Genomic DNA, 19,786 nt, shown 5'->3' with positions numbered 1-19,786 from the left:
CCAAGTCTCTTTGGACCTCATTACACGGTAGGCGGTAAACCATGGTGCTGTTAGCGCCATGGTTCATGCCGGTAATTTACCGGTACCGCCTTGGAGGAAAGGGGAATTCCCGCCCTATTCCAAGGTTGGCGGGGCGGTAATTCCTCCTTCCTCCATTGCCCTTCCCCATTCCCATTTTTGCCCCATAGGGCATAATGGGAATGGGGAAGGCGCTAATTACGGTACCGCAAATTGCGGTACCGTAATTAGCACCCTGGTCCCTTTGCGGGTTGGATTTTTAACGCAAAGGGACCTCGTAGTAAGGCGGTAAGGATTTACCGGTACCGGTAAAATACTGGTACCGGTAAACCCTTACCGCCTACCGTGTAATGAGTCCCTTTGTCTTTCGAAGTCTCTTCTTTCAAAGGACCTGATGCAACAAACAAAAAATAAGTTATTTTCCTCAGAAGATTTCACAAATACTAAATTTCTCATGCAATTCACTATTCACCTCAGATCCCACTCAGCCGGGCTCAGATCCTCTCAACACAATGTTCAATTAGTCTCCCTCTGCCGGGCTCGGACCAATTTCATTTAACTCAAACGTGCTTTAACCAAAAGCTCTTTGCTGATCTCCCTTCCCCGGGGCTTGGACCAACTTCATCTACTTTGTCATCAACTTTCTTTACACGCTTAACATTGAAGACTTTCGATTGTGCACAGGATTTTACGTGACCCATTGCAAGACTACTTCGATTCACAATTCTTTTTTCACTCTTTTGCCACTTATCTTGGATACCTTACAGAGACTTTCGAATGAGCATGCACACAGTACCGGACCACTCTGTCTAAGGTATCGTATCTTGGCTTCAAAGTTCAATCACTGATCTGTTGTTCAATTTTACTCACGTTGTTTATCACATACGCTTCATACGCTGTTTGCTTCAAAGTTCACTATACAATGTTGCTGCTTGCAACCTTGGATTCAACACAAACCAGTCAGGTATCCGTCTACCCAACTCACCAGCTGTGATGAATTCACTGGCGCCGTTTTGTTATAGGAGCCAACAACAGTACCACAGCGGCAAGCGGTTCCCAGTCAATTGGTCGAAAACATTTGGTCGACAGGACAACTGGTCGACACCATTTGGTCGAATGCCAAATGGTCGAATTTTTTTTTTTTTTTTTTTTACCCCTTTTTTGGTTTTTTTTGGGGGGGTCCCCCCCCAACCCCCTTTTTTTTCTTTTTTATTTTTTTTCCCCACACGAAAACCCACAAAACACATATATATATATATAAAAAAAAAAAAATTCGACCATTTGGCATTCGACCAAATGGTGTCGACCAAATTGCAGTCGACCAGTTTGCTGTCGACCAATTGACTGGACACCGCGGCAAGCGATTCTCCCCGCCTTCACTATCGAAGCGGGAGAGCCCCGGGTACCTCCGATACACAATGCAGGATTCTTCAGCCTTGTTTCCTGGCCTTATGTTTTCTGTTCTCGAAGGATCATGAACGTAAAGGTTCCTCGTCAATAAGGTCAAGGGCACTTCCCTCCTTGCAATCCCCTTCTGTTTTATTGTTTTCCGTTTTGTATTAAACTGCCATCTTGGAACTGCTGCTTCCTCATGTGCTTTGCCTCACTCAGAGTGTGCTCTCATGCGCCACCTTTTATCCATGTGGAGAAGCGTAATGGAAGTCAGGTGTGTGTGTAATGGTCAGCAGTAATTGCCTGACGTTGCCCGACTATTGTATTGGGACATGTCAGGTATACGGCTCGGGTGTTAGTCCGTTTTCACTCATGGCGAGCTGTCCGTGAGAAAGTGTTTGTGTTGGAAAAAGGGGTGTGTGGGTTGCGTTCCTAAGTATCCCAGCTGGTAGGATGGGGTAAAGTGTCACAACCTTATCCCCATCAAGGGGTCACGGGCCCCTAAGGACCTTATTTGGTTCCCCTCGGATGCCCTGGAGCAAGTCCTGGCGTTGCTGGCATAGAAGACGCTTGCTGGGACGGGGTTTCAATTTACAATGGACCAGCATGGCCGCCCCCAGGTGGAATACAGGAGGACTGCATACCGCGGTCTAGCTTCCAGGGTGGGGTCCGCCCCAAAGGCACCTGGGATACCGCCTTGCTATTTAAACCACGCCCATCTAAGGGCACGCGCTTCGCGTTATTCTGCCTTTGCAGAGTGACGCCCGTCTGGTCCTGTCCAGCCATCCTCACCTGTTCGGCAGTATCCTCCGGCCTCGTCGTCATCCAAGGCCAGAACCACCGCCATCCTTACCTACTCTGCTGCATCCTTCGGCTTCGTAGTCATCCAAGGCAAGAACCATCTCCATCCTTACCTGTTCAGCAGCATCCTCGTGCCATCGAAGTCGCCCAAGCCTTGCAGCCTTCCACAGTGGACCCAACCCTGTAAGGTGTGGTGGGAAAGGAACATCTAGGACATCACTCACTGGTCATCCTGAAGGCCAGCACCTTCACGGCTTCACCATCCCTTCGGATTTCCGAGAACTATTCGTCTCTGGGTCGCCGTGGCCTGCAAGACAAATAAGATCACAGGTTAGCCATTTGCAAGGACGCTCACAGCGCCACTCGGCGTTTCACCTTACCTGTTCGAATCTGCCTTCAGCTTCCTCTACAGTTTCCATCACCTTCAACAAGAAGAGAGAAGGTTACCATCTGCGAATTCGACAAAACTTTCATCTACAAAGACATTGCTTTCATCTATAAAGACATTGCTTTCCCCAATAAAGACTTACCTGAAGAAGGAGTTACAGCCAGTCTGAACTCCGGCCCTCGCCAGTGAAGTAACTCGGCGGTACGGTGCCACACTCGACGCGCCCCTGCCCAGTGCGGCAGGACGGAGAGCGCACCCTTATATTGAACAAGGTGAAAGTCGTCCCTGGGGGAACTGCAGGGGAAACTCGGGAGGTGGGTCTCAGAGAAGGAACCGCAACTAAGCTGCCCCTCCTGTCTTCTAGTGCTACCTATTGCAGATTCCAGGACAGGCAAAGGGTTCTGAAGAGCATCCCGGTTTATCGAGAGGCGTCCCCGTGGAAACACAAGGTGAGCGTTACATAAAGGTGTTACAGGGAAAATGATACCGTGTCTCACCATCCGTTGTCCCACTCCAACTGCCCGAAGACCCCTCACCCGGGTGATCCTCCCACACTGGTCCACTCCCAGGAACTGGATCCAAAAGCGATGGCCATGTCCTGGCCAACTGGATGACAGATCCCCGGGGACTAGCGGGTGAGACACCTTCAGGTTTCTCACACAACAACCCTGTGAACCAGATTCCTGAAGTTGATATTAGCATGAATAGTTTTGTTGTAACTCGAGGCCTGGGGAAGTATCCAGACCACGGGCGTCTTGTAGACCCTGAGATAATAAATCGGCCTAGTCGTCGAAGAAACGGACTCAGCTGGCTCCCATGTAAACGGGGTCAACTAGGTAATCCACGCCAAATATGTATTGAATTGTGTCAAACAAACACGATCTCGACACAAATGAACCGACGGTGAGGGCTTGAGAATAGGTTTCGAAGCCAAACATTCTTTCGGCTCTCCGGCGACTTATGCCTGGTAGGCGTGACTCCCGAAGGCGTTGTCGACTGAGTGACTGGCTTGGAGTCGGAAGCACGTAGCGCTGCTTTTGCTGCCAACGCTTGCTGATCACGGGCCGGAGTCGCACCTACAGCAGCTTGTTGCCTAAACATAAAAAGCATGGAAGTCTTAAAGCTTTCCCACTCTTCCCAAGTGGTTGGCCCCGCTGAGGGCTTACCTCGATCAGACAACAAGCTGGACTTGTGTCGATGCAGTGGTGCCATTTCTTCTTCTGCAAGGAAGACAAGGAATGGCTCCTGGAGTGGGATTGTTTCTTAGTCTTCTTGCGATGTTGTTCTTTCCCTTTGTCGGGAGTGGGCACCTCAGTCTTGGCCTCCGAATACTGGGAAAGGGACTGCAGCCAGAGATTTGGCGACCAGTCGGCCCAAAGCCGTTTTCCCAGCCCTCTCACGTAGAGACTTGGGTTGCATCTTTTCTCACGACGCGCAGGCCTCCGTGTCGTGACCAACACCTAGGGACCACAGACACACGTCGTTGCGGTCGGTTACCGACTTTTTGGCCTCGCAATCGCGGCATCGCTTGAAGCCCGAGACCCTGTGAGACGACATTGCATCGAGGTTTTCTGAGAAAACGTACAACTAGGAACAAAAAAAACATCCAGTAAACGCGAGTCATGTTCCTGATGCAGCGTGGAAGCGCGTGGAGAAAAGGAACTGAAGCATGGGGCGCAGTTACATGCTATATATAAAACGCCTGATGTCACTTTTGGAGCCGACGATCGAGAGCCGGACAAGACGGATCGATGATCGACGGCCGAGTCGAGGTCCACTACGCCCCCTGGTGAAATGTTTCTGAACAGCAGAGCAGGATGATGGATATCTATGAAGATGAGGAATCTGCAGGAGAAAAGCAATCCATTGAAATACATCTCCCCTCTTTGTCGGTTTTGGTTTTCATCATTGCAAATTGGACACTCCTGCCTACCAAGATGCCTACCCCCTTGCTCTTGTTCTTCACTGCTGAATAAAATTGGTGTGGATAGTGCTTTGATCTCAGCCTACTTGTATCCTTCTTTACAAAGTTTGTCTCCTGTAGACCTGCCACATCTACCTGAAGCCGCGCCTAAGTTCACATAGCAGTTTCCCTCTCTTCTGAGGGGTGTTGTGTACCCTTACATTATATAACAAAACCCTGAATGTACCCACTTACACAGTAGCAAAAGCTACAGGAGCTTAACCCAGGAACATCTTCCTTCCCCCCATCCCATTCTGGAAAAAACCTGTGGATGTGAACCCCCAAAACCCCTGTTGCCCCAACACCCCCGATAACATGAGGTGACAATAGAGGTTCCTCTCAACCCCCTCCGTTGGGACACCAACCATAACCAGAGAGGATTGACGCCCTCCATAAGACCACCCCAGGGAGCTGCCTTTCTACCACCCAGTGCACTAAATCGGTAGAAACTCCTTCCTCAACTGTCTTGTTGCCGATTGCTGGGTTTTGCCATGAGGCCGGCTGGCCGGCCCTCAGGGTCTGCAGCGCACAGGCACTTTGGACCACATACTGCTACTCTGCTCTCCTTGCTCGCACTGAATCTGAAGGCCCAACATCTGCGCCACTTCTTCTGGAGTTGAGCATCTTGTCTCACAACTGTTCCAAGTAAATACCAACCCAAAGGGGAAAGCCCATCTGTAATGCACTCCTTCATTCTGCAATTTCTCTGTGATATGTCGAAATGCCTGATGCTTTTGTAATGTTTGGGCCGCTTTGTCCTGGAATATTAGCAAGGACTGTCCTTGGAACGTGATGGTGCCCATTTTCCTGGAAGCCTGCAGGGTCTCTTCTTAGATCCATATGAATAGAACTTCATAATGATATCCCTTGGGATCTTGGGCTTCTTCTCAGTGGAACCACCCGGTGGAGCCGATCCAGGACTATGTCATTTTTTGCAATCTCTGTGCTATCGCAAGAAAGACTTGTTGAACCCATCTCCCTAGGTCTGCACCCTCCTCCACCCCCTCCGCTACCCCTCTGATCCAGAGGTTTTCCCGACAATGTCCGTTCTGCAAGTCCTCAATGGTGGTGACTAGGAGGGACATATCCTGCTTGGCACTGGCCAGCTCAACCTGGAGATGGAGTACATCTTCCTGTAGGGATTGTACTGCGGTCTCAGTGTCTTCCTCCCTCAAGTTAAGTTATTTTGTGTCCTTTACTAGATCTGCAATTGATTTCTTGATCTCCTCCCCGCTGCTCTTAATTTCTGCTCACACCGACTGCTTGAGCTCCTCCTTTAACTCGTCTTTCAACGCCTGCAGGCAGTCCAACAAGTCGGATTTAGAGAGCCCTTGCTATGCCTCCATGATTTCCTTCTCTACTGGCCTTTCCTCCTGTGGGTGCACTCGGTCTGCAGGTCTGTGCACCCACCCTTTGGCTTGCTGCTTGTTTGCGGGCCAATATGTGTTTAACGTCCGGCCTCTGCGTGCCAACCTACACAGCGGCATCCATCCCCGCCGGCTCACTGGTGGGCTTCTCCCTTCATGCAGTCACAACCGCTGCTCTGCCTCACGCCGTGCTTCTAACTACCCACTGACAACCCTCCTGTTGTCAACGAGGGCTTCGTTTCATGGAGCTCACTGTTCAATCATCCTTCGATGCCCTTACTCTGATGCCTCACTCCACACTTCGTGGGCTCTCACTCGCGCAGGCCGCGTGCTCTTGGCCTTCAATCAGACTCACACCCCTCTGCTCCCCCTCAGCCCATGCCCAGTATCCTCCTGCTCTAGACCATTACCACCACTCAACACCATGTTCCGTCCGCACAGATCTCAGCCACTCTACCCTTTATTGCTGCCGTCCTCCAACGTTCATAGTGAGACTGCCTCAGTCCCTCCTGTTCTCCCTCTGCACTGCCTCCCGTGCGGTGGTTCTCCTCACTCACGCCATCGATCCTCAAGCTTGGTCTCTTCAGAAGCGGGTAGCCAACCAATCCTGTCTCTGTGCCAGAAGCTCTAGCTCCTTGATGGATTGGGCAGGTAGCGGTTCTCCAGGTCTCCTTCAACCACTGCTGCTTGACGGCTCACCCTTCACACGGGCAGGCCCGTCAGCTAGTCTCTCACCGGGCACTTCGGGTGCCTGATCCGCCTCTTGCACTTCTCATCCAGCATCTTGGGGTCCGACCCACTCGCGACTCCAGACCTTGGGGACGCAGAGCCACGGGGGACACGGCTGAGTCAGCGTAATTACACGGCACAAGTGTTCTTGTTTCCAGCTGTCGGCTGTAAGGAGCTGCACGTCTCGGTGCTCAGTCGCCACATCTCCTCCTACCTATCCAGCTGCATCATCAACTCCAGGTCAGGTGAGAAAGGAAGTTGAAGGTTTTGCATGTGTCCAGTGCTGATCGGATTCCAAGCACTCTAGGTATGGTGTATGGGGAAAATCTATTGAGAACTAACATGTATAGACCATGCAGGAAGAAAAAATGGTTCGCAGAGTCTAAGTGTGTCGGAAAAGAAAGCCGACACAAAGGTGGCATGGGGGTGGTTATAAACTTTTATTTGTGCATGAAAAGGTCCTCACTATCCCCATCTTCTAAGAGGGGTTTCCCTGCCTCAAAACGAATACTAGAGGGTCCGTCAGAATGTCTGTTAAATCAAATTCCACCGCCCTGTGTCACAACCTACTATTATCCCTCAAACTGCAACTACAGGATAATCAGAGGTATTCTTCCTTTTCTCACTTTCCCCCAGAAGCTCACTGTCTCACAAGCTTTGGTCCTCTCTAGGCTGGACTATTGCAAAAGCCTCTTTCTAAATCTTCCTGCCTCTAATCTTTGACCTTTACAACTTATCCAGAACACGTCTGCGAATCATGTCCCTGACCTCAAGTCCAGGGATCGTATCTCTCCAGCTCTGAAATCTCTTCTCTGGGTCCCCGTGGCTGCATGGATCAACTTCAAGACCCTCTGCATTGTCCACAAGGCTTTCTGGGGGGCCTGGGACCGCTCTACCTCAAACTTTCTCTTCCAAAACATCTTCCTTCTCAAGCTCTCCGCTCATCCGTCCTCCAACTGTCTGAGGGTCAGACGCTTCTCCAAGCAGAGAGTTGGGGGTAGATTTATCTCCTCGGAAAGAGCTTCCCATGACAACAGCCTCCCTGCCTCTCTCAAACTTATGCAGAACCACCTCCGTTTCAGGAAGCAACTCAAGAACTTCCTTTTCGCTTTCGCTTTCTCTCTTCCTCTTCCCTGCTGATGCACCTGACTGCTCAATGCACTGGTCACCTGGTCATCCTCTGAACTCAGGGCCAGGCTCCTGCATGTCCAGTTGCCCTTGCACTGCCTCCGGGCTCCCCAGCACTTAAGGGTCTGTATCTCCAACCCTACAGTCCCTTCTCTCTGCACTTATGAGCCACCCGCTGGCTGCACTTTGAGTTAACTGCACTTCCCCCTTCGCCTCCCCCCTGGCACTTCGCCCCTTACCTCGTCCCTGCACTGGCACAATCTGATCGTTATTTTGTCTTCCCTCGTTTCCCCCTCCTTGTTGCACACAGAAACACTTGTGTACAGGCGCATTATATATCATATCCAACCGAAAGTTCGTTCTCGAGGAGAAGGGTGCCCTTCTCCTGACCCTCGGATAGTGTATTAAAGAATGTTCTTTTACAACCAAAATGCCAGGGAGAATGACTCCCTTCCCCTGGCTTGTGGGTTTTACACAGCCTTTATACAACACCACGTCCAGGAGAATGGCTCTCTTCTCCTGGTATAGATCTATACAGTTTCCAATAAAGCCAGGAGGAATGACTCCCTTCCCCTGGCGTTTCTAACACAACTCCCAGTTTGGGACCAGGAGAATGACTCCCTTCTCCTGGTATTGGTCTGTACGGTTCACAGTGAGGCCAGTTGGAATGGCTCTCTTCTGCTGGCATCTTTAGAGTATGTCCTAAGAGCTTTAGCTACTTCTCCAGGAACATGACTCCCTTGTCATGGTGTCTAAAAAGTTATTTCTCGCAATCTTCAGCATGATGTGCACTTTGCCACTCTAGCAAAGTCCCAAATCCTTCTTTGTTGATCAGTTCTCCTCGTTTGCTTAGTTGCCTTTTGTTGGGGTCACAGACCCTTCACTGGTGGTCAGTGGGCTTATTACTGCCACTGCAATGAGGAAGCTCTCCTCGGATGATTGGTTTCCCATAGTTGGGGTCTCCGACCCATCTCTGGTGGTCAGTGGACTTATTGTCGCCACTGTGACGAGGAAGTTCTCCTCGGGTGCTTGGTTTGTAATGGTTAGGGTCTCTAACCAGTCTCTGGTGGTCCATGGGCTTATTGTCGCCACTGCGATGAGGAAATCTTCCTCTGATACACTCTTCAATGGGTTTTAGGTCAGTGGTCTTAGGACTGCCACTGCGATGAGGAAGCTCTCCACACATGCATACTTCAGGTTGCTTTGAGTCAGTGGGCTTATGACAGCCACTGCGACGAGGAAGCTTCCCTCGGATGCACAAATTAACTTTACTTGAGTATGTGGTCTTATGACTGTCAATGCTACGATGAAGCTCTCCTTGGGTGCACACCTTCATCCCAGGATAAAGTATAGATGTCCTCTGGTCTATCCCGACCACACCCTTGTACATCTGAGCGGTCTTGGGCACTCCTTGATTCTTCCTGAGACAGGTGTTGGTCTCTCCTGGGCTCCCTGGCGTCTGGGTTTTCACTTGAGGTCACAGCACCACTCTTCTTCTTGCATTTTCTTGGTGGACCAGTTCCTGCTGGAGCAGCACAGGACTCACACAGCTGCACGGTGGCAACCTCAGTCTTCTGGCTTTCCCAACTTCCACAGCTTCCGCCTCTGCTGTCGCCCTGATCTTGGACTGGCCAGTTTGACTTCCTTTTGAGTGTTAATTCACATGTTATCTTCCTTTGATGGGCCTGCCCCCAGCACAACACTGTAACACTCCTTCTGGTTCAGTGGTGTAATATTCATCCCTCCTCAGGGCCTACTTGTGCCACTACTACCATAGGTTGCAGTATTGTAAAACAACATGTGCGTGTGTAAAGGAGTGCCCTGTGAGGGAGGTATGGGCTGTGCAATGGGTAAAAGGATAGAATCAGAGTTGTGTGGCCTAGAATGTACGTCCTCATTCCAATAGGGGAGTACTCCCCTGAAAGGTCCTCCAGCATATGACCACCCCTAGGGGGAATATTGGTTAGCGGCCTGTAAGGAAGGCATGGTATCAACAGTAAGACAGACACAAGTGACCACAGTTCAAGGGTGTTTATTGAACTTCAACAAGGGTGTGATAAATGCCTATCTAATCCTAAATCTACAGATGGGAGCAAGCTATGTCCATCAAATAATAATAATAATGCAGTTCTAGTGGAGTCTTGTCAAAATAAAAGGGCCTATACTTAAAAAAAAAAAGAATGCTAATCCTTACTGCTAAATACAAATAGTGTGGGGTAGTGTTCATGAAAAAGAAGGAAGTGTTCACAAAATATGTCAGGATGTTCAGGTGTTGGCCTCCCTGCACCACGTTTTCAGCACTGGACAAGGCGGTTCACTAAAGCAAAGCACATACTCTGGCTTCTTCGGCATGAGGATACAGTTCCTTTACCAGCATCAGGGCTTTCTGTGCCCAAGTCTCTTTATTTGTCAAAAGTCTCTTGATTCAGAGGGCCTGATGCATCAAAACAAAGTTATTTTCCTCTTATAAGTACTCAATTCAGGTGATTCACCCTGGATCCCCCCCTCAGCTGGGCTCAGATACCTTTTATATCACGCTCGTTACTGTGGATCCCCCTCTTCCGGGCTCAGATCCCCCTTTTTACAATGTACAGAGAACACTCCTTCTCGGGTGACTCACGGTTCACCCCGGATCCCCCTCAGCTGGGCTCAAATCCTTCTACTTACACAATTAGTCTCCCTCAGCTGGGCTTGGACCGTTTTCAATTCGCATTAAACTATCGAAGACTTTCGAATGTGCACAGGGTTTAGCTTGACCCATTGCAGGACCACTTCGATCCCAAAATTCCCTTTTCACAGTTGCCAACCAGTTGTATACCTAACAGAGACCTTCGAATGAGCACCCACGTGGCGCCGGACCACTTTGTCTACGGTATCTTTCTTGGCCTCCAAAGTTCAGTCACTCCTCTGGTTTTCAATTAAATTTGTGTCGCTCGTTACATACTTTTCATACAATGTTGCCGCTTGCAACCCAGGTTCAAACACAGGCTGGTCTAGTATCAGTCTCTTCGACTCACCGGCTGGGCTGCCTTTACTGGCGCTGCCTTCTTGTAGGAGCCAAGGACAGTACCACAGCGGCAACCGCTCCTCTCCACCTTGGTTATCAATGCAGGAGAGCCCTGGGTACCTCCGACACACAAGGCAGGTTTCTTCAGCTTTAGTCCCAGATCTTAGGTTTCTTACTTTCCAAGGTTCACGAAAGTAGCGGTCTGGAAAGGTCAGGGGCACTTCCCTCCTTGCAACCCTTTCTGGTCTCGCCGTCTTTCTTCTCGTATTAAACTGCCATCTTGATACTGCTGCTTCCTCATGTGCGTTGCCTTGCTCAGAGTGTGCTTTGGTGCTCCGTCTTTTATCTGTGTGGGTAAGTGTGATGCAAGTCAGGTGTGTGTAATGATCAGTAATTGCCTGACCTTTGTATTGGGACATGTCAGGTATACGGCTCTGCTGTTAGTCCGTTTTCGCTCACGGTCAGCTGTCCGTGAGAAAGTGTTTGTGGGGGTTGGGGGGGCTGAGTTCCTAAGTATCCTACCTGGTAGGATAGGAAAAAGGTGTTACTGGAAAGGGGATACCGCGTCTCGCCATCCGGTGTCCCACTTCCACTCCCCGAAGAACCCTCATCCAGGTGATCCTACCACACTGGTCCACCCCCAGGAACTGGATCCAAAAGTGATGGCCGTGTCCTGGCCACCTGGATGACGGATCCCTGGGGACTAGCGGGTGAGACACCTTTAGGTTTCTTACAGGCCGCCCCACCCTAGCCTTAAAGAGAAGGTCTCCCCCTTGGGGAGAAGTGATCTCAACCCATGATTAGTCACAATAGACAAACTATGAAGGGGTACTGGCAGGCAGCCCCAAAGAGAACAGACAAAAAATTGAAGGGCAGTGGGAGAAATAAAAAACAAAGAGAATGGACAGCTGCTGCAAATTTAACCAACCCCATCCCACATGGAATTCAGGACTGACGTTTATTGCCAGTCAGTGTGTGCCGAGGAGACGCCCTGCACACGTACTCTGCTTCCACCCTCAAATTTGATTAGGCAGACTTTTCTGTGCAAGACGGTCCGGCCCTGTCCACATAGGATGGACACCCCAAAAGTATGGAGAACTGATGACGTGACATAGGAGTAATGATATGATTGTGATCTACTACTGCCTTGTGCAGTACTACATAAGTGAGACATATTCGACTTGTTTTCTTCAAAGGAGACATGTTTTGGAAATGCGAACTGTTTGGGGAAAATGCTGTTAACCAGTAAATTAACAATGTTGCAAAATTACACCAATAGATATGTTAAGACAAGGCAATGATTTGTGGGGGAAGGTGACTAGTGCAGATGTATGTTAAATTCTGTAACTGGAAAAAATAATTTGAGTAAGCAGGACAAAGACATTGTTAGTTTTTAGGGTTGTAATTATAGATTAAAAAACAGAGTTTCCAAAAAAATAAAAAACAGCTTACCATTCAGTGATGCAAAAATGGAATAGCTTTAAAAATGTCAATTGTCCCACTCTAGATAAATGTTGCGTCATCTTACCTGGGGGCACATTCTCATCAGCCCATTGAAAGAACCCACACTGCTGTTCTCGTGAGTTTGGACATGTGTGGAATTGTCGCCCCTTGTTTTGCCCATCTTTTTGAACTGTTCGGGTAACTGCAGGTTGATTACACTTGCAAGTGACTTCCCCTCCTCCTCCTGAATCTCCATCATCTGTCCATCTGTTGTTCCCCTGGCCACCAGAGCTGGGTCCACCCCTAAATGAGCTAGAGCCTCCACCTGCGGAAAAGTGAGATGGCGGACCACCAGCTGGGAAGTGAGAAGTTGGACGTGAGGCTGGGAAATTAGATGCATGCCCAGCAGCTGGGCCTTGAGAAGTTGCTCCAAAACTTCTATTGGGGGCACTACTGCCTGTGCCAGTGGCCTGCTGATCGGACCAGAGGAAGAAATTACAGTTTGATCCGTTACACTTGTAAAACTGTTTCCCCTGGTTGTCTCCTTCTTTGCGAACTGTGAGCAAAATAGCTTCCTGCCCACAGTTACACACCACAGCATTTCCGTCATCATTGGTTGAGATCGAAGGAACACCTCTGGGAGCTTGAACTGTAGCTGGGGCTTTATTTGGCTTGGCAGGCCTTGCCGCTGGTGGTCGTCCTTGTCCACTTTCATTTCTTGATATTCGGTTGGAGTGGTTACCAACCAGTACAGAGGCATTTACACGATTATTTGGTTGTAGCGCTCTGCTTGGTCCCTGAAGATACTTAAGGTCCAGGATCTCTCTCAGCATCTCATCACATCCTCCGATGCAGCCAGTAAACTCCAAAGGCATAATTAGCGGGATACTGCCTCGCTTAAACTTCAGTTTTAACCTGCAGGTTTCAGAATCAGAGAAGATAAAAAATAAATTGTATATTAAAGGGAGGAAGCTGTTCACCAAAAACAAACTCGCCAAATGGCCTGGTCAAGCATCTTCACTGTTCAATCCCAAATATCAGCAGCTGTTCTAAGCCGGTCAACCCATGCGCTGCAACCACTCTAATTTCCTTATTAGTTACACAATGCCTTATTTGCAATAGATGAACCACTCCTGCTCAGCTAGGCTAAATTTGAACATAGATTGTCCAAACCTAAGAGGCTGGTCTGATTTCAATAGCTGGATAAGTCATCTGAAGCAGTCTTGTATTCATTTGTCAAAGGCTCCTGGGAATAACCCTGTCGAGAAATAACTCTAGTGTTCAAGGTGCCAAGACTGTCCTGATGCTGATCCATCTAGCTACTGGGCCTCAATAATGCAGTGAAGACTCTACACCTCAAGAAAAGATTCACCACCTCAGATGAAGACCTGCTAGGGAGGATGTTAATAGGGTTTTTCAGAACTAATACTAGGGTTCTGGGATGCCAACCTTAGTGGAACTGCACATGTTTACACACAAACGTCTAACCAAACTAATTATGTTGAGTTACTGAACATAAGTCTTAAGAGATCAAGAGCTTAATGTAAAATACAGTTGACAAACAAAAATGTGTCAAACAACAGTTATTTCTTTAACAGCACATATGCATTTGGTTGAATAGTACAAGTAAGTAAAACACATATATACAGATACAATCACAGTTTAGATGTCCAATTGAGACACCTACGCCCACTTTGTAATCAATACAGTTAAGTTCAAAACATTTACAAGTCAGAGTGGGGTTAAATATGTTAGGTTCATTATCATAGGCATTATACAATTATAAGGCAACACCAGTAGACTGAAAAAAAACTTAAGACAGACTGACTATACAGAGCTTTAGTTAAGTAACCATGTTTTGTGTACTCTGGGGCAGGTATAAACGTTATTCAAAGTTCTCCCTTGGGAAGCAATGGGCTCAATACACTAGTCGGTTGCTTTAGATAGTGATACTTTTTTAATATAGAAATCCTGGTCGTCTAGGAAGACCCCAGAGAGGATTTGTATACCCAGAAGGCAAAGATAGCCGCAGAATAGGGCTTTATGCACTACAGAACTGAATGGGGACCATGGGGACATAGAATCAGCTATGCAAACCATCCACTCTTAACACCGTGAGGGCAGCCAATGACCCTAGATAAGTCTTGGCCATTGGAGACAATAACTCACACCAGTGGTTGTGGTGTTGGGGATCCATGTGTTGCGTGTGCAGAACTGTATCCCTTTGTCAACTTTGGGACCGGCGGTTGGGTCTCAGTCAGTGACCTCACTGTTAGAAAGCCCACCAGGACGAATTCACGCTTTAGATGGAGGACATCTGTATCCAATCCATGGATGATGGTGGACTCACAAGATGTGAGAGACGAGATGAACAGCTGGAATGATCCAGCAAAAGATTTGCCAGTATAGGCGTGAATACCAAAGGACACAGGCTCCAGCCAAACTCCTTGGTAGTGTGAGAAACCAGAAGGTGTCTCACCCACTACTCCCCATGGATCGGTCACCCAGGTAGCCAGGACACGGCCATCGCTTTTGGATCCAGCTCCTGGGGGTGGAACAGTGCAGGAGGATCACATGGGTGAGGGGTCTTCGGGGAGTGGGACACAGGATGGCGAGACGCGGTATCCCCTTCCCTGTAACACCTTTACCCTATCCTATCAGATAGGATACGTAGGAACTCCACCCCTCCTTTCCCTAAATGAACACTTTCACACGGACAGCCTGCTCTGGGAGAAAACAGACTAACACCCGATCAGTATTCCTGACGCCTCCCAATATTGCCTGGCCTCGCAATTGTCAGGCGAGGCCAGGCAATTGCTGACCATTGGTCACACCTGACTTCCATTAAGTGTCCCCAAATGGATCAAAGGCACAGCATAAAAGCACACTCTGAGAGAGGCAAAGCACACAAGGAAACAGCAGATTCGAGACGGCAGCTGAACGAGAGAAGAAAGACGGCAAACTAGGAGGGGATCGCAAGGAGGGACATTCCCTTGACCTTTCAGACAAGAGACTGTTACTTTCACAAGCCCTCAAGATTATAAAGCGTAAGACCAGGAAACCAGGCTGAAGAATCCTTTGTGTATCAGAGATACCCGAGGCCCTCCAGCGTCACTACTCAAGGCGGGGAGAAGCCGTCCTTGACTCCAATAAGACAGCAGCGTCAGTGAAATCACCACAGCCCGTGAGTTGGGGAGACCAATACAATACCAAGGTTGCAAGCGACAACACTGTATGGCGAGCGCTGGAACCAACATTGTTAAAACGCATGTCAGAAAAGACCCAAGTAAAAGGCGAACTGCTGATAAGTGTTTGAACTTTGAAAATACTTTGTTTTTTTATAATATATTTTTTATTGGTTTAAACAACAACACAATAAACCACCAAACTCAAGACAAACGTTCCCCAGACCAAATACACACGACTTGATCATGACTCCAGTTACAAAGGTCATACGTATGAATATATTCATGGGCCACTCGGCTTCATCCCCTATACACCAGGGGTTAGAGAGTCTTGCGGTCTTCCCATTTCCCCCACATTTTGGAGGCTTTGTTGGGGCAGCCTCTAGCATTGTAAATCCTGTGTTCCAGCATTGCACATGTGTGCATATCAGCAGCCCATTGGTCCAACGTCGGAGGGTCAGGGGCACCCCATTTTTGGCAATATTTCACTTAATTAGTCCCATTGCCGTGGATAAGAGCAACCTCTCCCATATATTGGCAACACTTTCATCGGGTTTCCCTAATAAGAGTATCTTCGGATCTAGCAGTATATTGCGAGCCAAGATCCTGGTTAATTCAGTGCAGCACTCACTCCAGAAACCGTGAACTCGGGGGCACTCCCACAGGATGTGTATAAATCCTCCCCACCACATCTGAGGCAATTCGGGCTTGAAGCCCGCTTCCATCCGTACAGTGTCATTCTAGGATAATACATTTGGTGCAGGATTTTCAACTGTACCAGGTGAAGTCGGGAGGAGATTGCGATCTCCCGGGGGTGCATTAAGATTTGAATCCAATCTTCGGGGTCTATAGTGCGCACATCTTCCTCTCATTTAGTTTTGAGACGCGTAAGTTCAGGCATGGCAAAGGAGGACATGGCGTTATATAGTATGGAGGTGCATTTAGTGGGAATGTATGCCGGGAATTTATTGCGTTCTATGGGCGTGCTCTCAGGCACGGTGGAGTCCATTGGGATGTGTGTCCTCATGGCATGGGTTAACTGTATGTAGTGGTATCGTTCGGTTGCTGGGATTCGGAATTTCTGCCGTAGGGTTTCAAAGGAGGCCATTTTCTCATCTGTCACGATGTCGCCAATTTTCGCGATTCCAGCTTCCTCCCATGTGGGCCACGGTCTAAGTTTCCCCATTTCGACCAGGTTACGAGTATGTCATAGGGGTTGCATGGCCGTTATTTTGTCTTTCCATCCTACAAAAGTATGTGCCTTACTCCAAACCGTTGTAATGTGCGCAGCAATTGTCTGTGGCGGGGATCTTTGAAGGGGAGATGAAGCAGATGTAGTGGGTCTATGTCATGAATAGCAGCAAGTTCGGCCGTGAACTTTGAAGAGACTTTGATACGATACTTTTGACATAGTGGTCCGGCACCAAGTGGGTGCTCAATCGAAGGTCTCTGTAAGGTATCGAGCTGAGAAATTCCAGAAGTGAAAGGTTTATATTAAGAAGAGAACAAAGAATTGTGAATCAAAGTGGTGCTGCGACAGGGGAAGCAAAATTATGAGCACAGTCGAAAGTCTTTGATTTTGATATAGTAAAGAAAGTTTGGAAAATTAGATAAAATTGGTCTGAGCCCAGCGGAGGGGGACCAGGGGTGAACAGTGAATCACCAGAGAAATTGTGCGTATGAGAATCCTGAGGAGAAAGGAATTTTGAATGTTTGTCGCATCAAACCCCCTGAAATAAGAGTCTTTGAATGGCAAAGAGACTTTGGCACAGAAGGTACTGATACTGAGATTTTGAACTGCATCCTTGTGTTAGAAAAGCCAGAGTATGTGCTAAGCTCGAGTGTGCTGCCTTCTCCTGTGCTGAAAACGTGGGGAAGGGAAGCTAACAGCTCAACTATCCTGACATATCATTTCTTGAACACTTTTCTGTTGTATAACATTGTTTCCCACACCATTTGTATTTAGAGGTAAGGATTGGCAATAGGTTTATTAGTATAGGCCCTTTTATTTTGACCAGACTCTACTAGGAATGTGTTATTATTTGATGGTCGTAGCTTGCTCCCATCTTTAGATGTAGGATTAGATGGGTGTTTTTCAAACTCAATTGAAGTTCAATAAACACCCTTGAACTGTGATCACTTGTATCTAGCTTCACTGTTTGATACCATACCTTTTTACAGTAGAGAACAGCAGAGTGACACAGCCCCGGGCACTAGGAGTCATCGCAACCCTGGATGATATGTGCCAGCTACAGGCCCATGACTTTTCTCAGTTCCAGGAGGATGATCACGGCGATGCAAAGCTCGTTAGAGTCACCAGTTCAAGAGATTGAGGCACTTTGAAATGTCTCCCCCTCTATAAGTAACAGCATAGCTTTGCCTTGTGGCAGATAGCTTGGGTAATGGTTGCATTTCCAGCATCATGCTGCAGGCTCATGTGCATTGGATACTTGGCTCCAATGATCGAACTAAAGTATTGCTCAAGGTCCTCTCTGATAGGCAACATCTTATTATCAAGGGACCAGACATGGCCAGCCCTTCCAGGTACAGTTATGACCAGATTAGGGTGTTTTCTAACCAGGAGGAAGACGGCCACGATGACAGTGAACCACAAAGAGAGTTTAACCAACATGGCCAGCCTTTTTGAGCACTAATAAACAAAGGGACGAAATGCATTAAAAAATAAAAGGTTCACACAAGTTCATCCAAAAGGTGTATAAGTAAGGTATCACTGGCACCAACATCTGCAGGAATTACTGTGTATGGTACAAAAATACCCATAGAGCAAAATGAAAGGGGGAAACAAGCTTTCCCTGCATTGGTCTCCAAAAGGAAGGTGGTAGAGCTAGGCAATAGAATTCAATGGGAACGTAGCCTTAAGAACTAATCAGTGCCCCTAAAACAAAATAAGCTCCTCCCAAAAAAACAGTTAAGGACACACAAAAAAGTCAGTCAGCATACAGGCATGGGTTTCATACATGTTTTCATAGACTGCTAGTTTAAAGCCTGCATTTTGTCGTGCACATTTGTCGTCATGAATTCAACCTGTTTTTTATTATAGGGGTACCCACCAGCCCACACCACCAACACCCCACACCCCCTATGGTAGGTCAAAATGAGACAGACCCGTTTTTGCCATTTCAAGGTTCTTTATTTAAATAATAAGAGAAACATTCCTTACTATCCCTATTCTCTGGGTTTCCCTAACTGACCAAACTAATTAATGTGCTCATCTGTTGTAAAGTCCAAAAAGAAACAGTCTGTCCTCCGTCCAACTTTAAGCTACTCTGTTGTCCCTACCACTAATAGAAAAACAACAAAAGACCAGGAGAATGACTCCCTTCTGGTGGATAAGTTTCTTCAGCTTCTGGTAGAAAATAACAAAAGACCAGGAGAAAGACACCCTTCTGGCGGATAGGCTTCTTCAGCTTCTAGTAGAAAATTGGATAAGCTTCTGTGGGCAATCTTGAGATATTGCATGGATATCTCGTGAAGTAATTGGTTTCATTCTTGTAGGGGAATGTTCCTAGTCCTGGTTCACCCTGCTTGTTTCCTTGGCAGGAGTTTCCTCCTCAGCCTGGTAAGCTTTGGAAATCCTGGAAAAATATCTCTCTTCAGTGTCTCTAAAATTCTTTCTCTTCCTGTTTCCACTAGGGAAACTGATTCCCTTTTTGTGTGGTTCTTACTCTCTCTGTTGCTACAGTTCTTCTACTCTTTGTGCATAAGACAGTTGATACCATATGCCCTATCTTCCTCCTTGCTATTCTTATTGTAGACCCAGTAGTAATTCTCTTGTTCAGTACTTATCGCACTGAGACAAGTAGGATGGGTTTCACAATGGTTTTTCTCTACATGCTACTCACTGGGGGGAGTAGGTTGAGTTCCAGAGTGTTTGTTGCTCTTCTTAACTTCGGCCGCTCACTGGAACGAGTAGGCTGAGCCCCAGAGTGTTTGTCACTCTTCTTAACTTCAGGCCACTCACTGTGACGAGTAGGCTGACAGTATTTTGTATTGCTGTGTTACCTCCTGGGTCTAACGCCATCCCTGTTACCTTGCTTTTAGAGGGCTAGCGTAATTTGGCTCGTTTGCAGGAGCGGAACTTTTTGCATTCTCAGGACAGCTTTGTTTCTTGTTCAGTCTGCTTTGCTTTCTTCTCTGTGGCTTCAAGGCTCCAACGGTCTTGGCGTAGTTGTCGCACTCACCAGTCCACCCCTCCACAGAGTCACGCCACCACTCTTCCTGCTGCTCCTTCTTGTGGCTTTCTTCCCCTCTGCTTGTCAGCCTCAGACCTCCTTGAGGCTTCTGGGTGACAACAGTTTCTGCGTTCCTCCCGACTGAGGATCTTCCGTTTTCCTTGTTCCCTCA

At 48.0% G+C, this 19,786-nt stretch overlaps 1 protein-coding gene across 3 annotated transcripts in view; it reads right to left on the bottom strand.

Moving 5' to 3' along the window:
* The window catches only part of TOP3A (DNA topoisomerase III alpha), a 1,279,921-nt gene that overhangs the window by 30,344 nt on the left and 1,229,791 nt on the right, over positions 1–19,786 (bottom strand). For all 3 annotated transcript variants that reach the window (XM_069645692.1, XM_069645691.1, XM_069645693.1), the window contains exon 18: positions 12,322–13,151. In XM_069645692.1, coding sequence (XP_069501793.1) covers positions 12,322–13,151 — 830 coding nt within the window. The remainder of the gene's footprint in view (positions 1–12,321; positions 13,152–19,786) is intronic.

Source organism: Ambystoma mexicanum, chromosome 2p, assembly GCF_040938575.1.
Source record: "Ambystoma mexicanum isolate Mex_15411 chromosome 2p, UKY_AmexF1_1, whole genome shotgun sequence".
In the NCBI taxonomy this organism is placed as follows: Eukaryota; Metazoa; Chordata; class Amphibia; order Caudata; family Ambystomatidae; genus Ambystoma; species Ambystoma mexicanum.
This window is presented reverse-complemented; position numbering and strand designations above follow the sequence as displayed.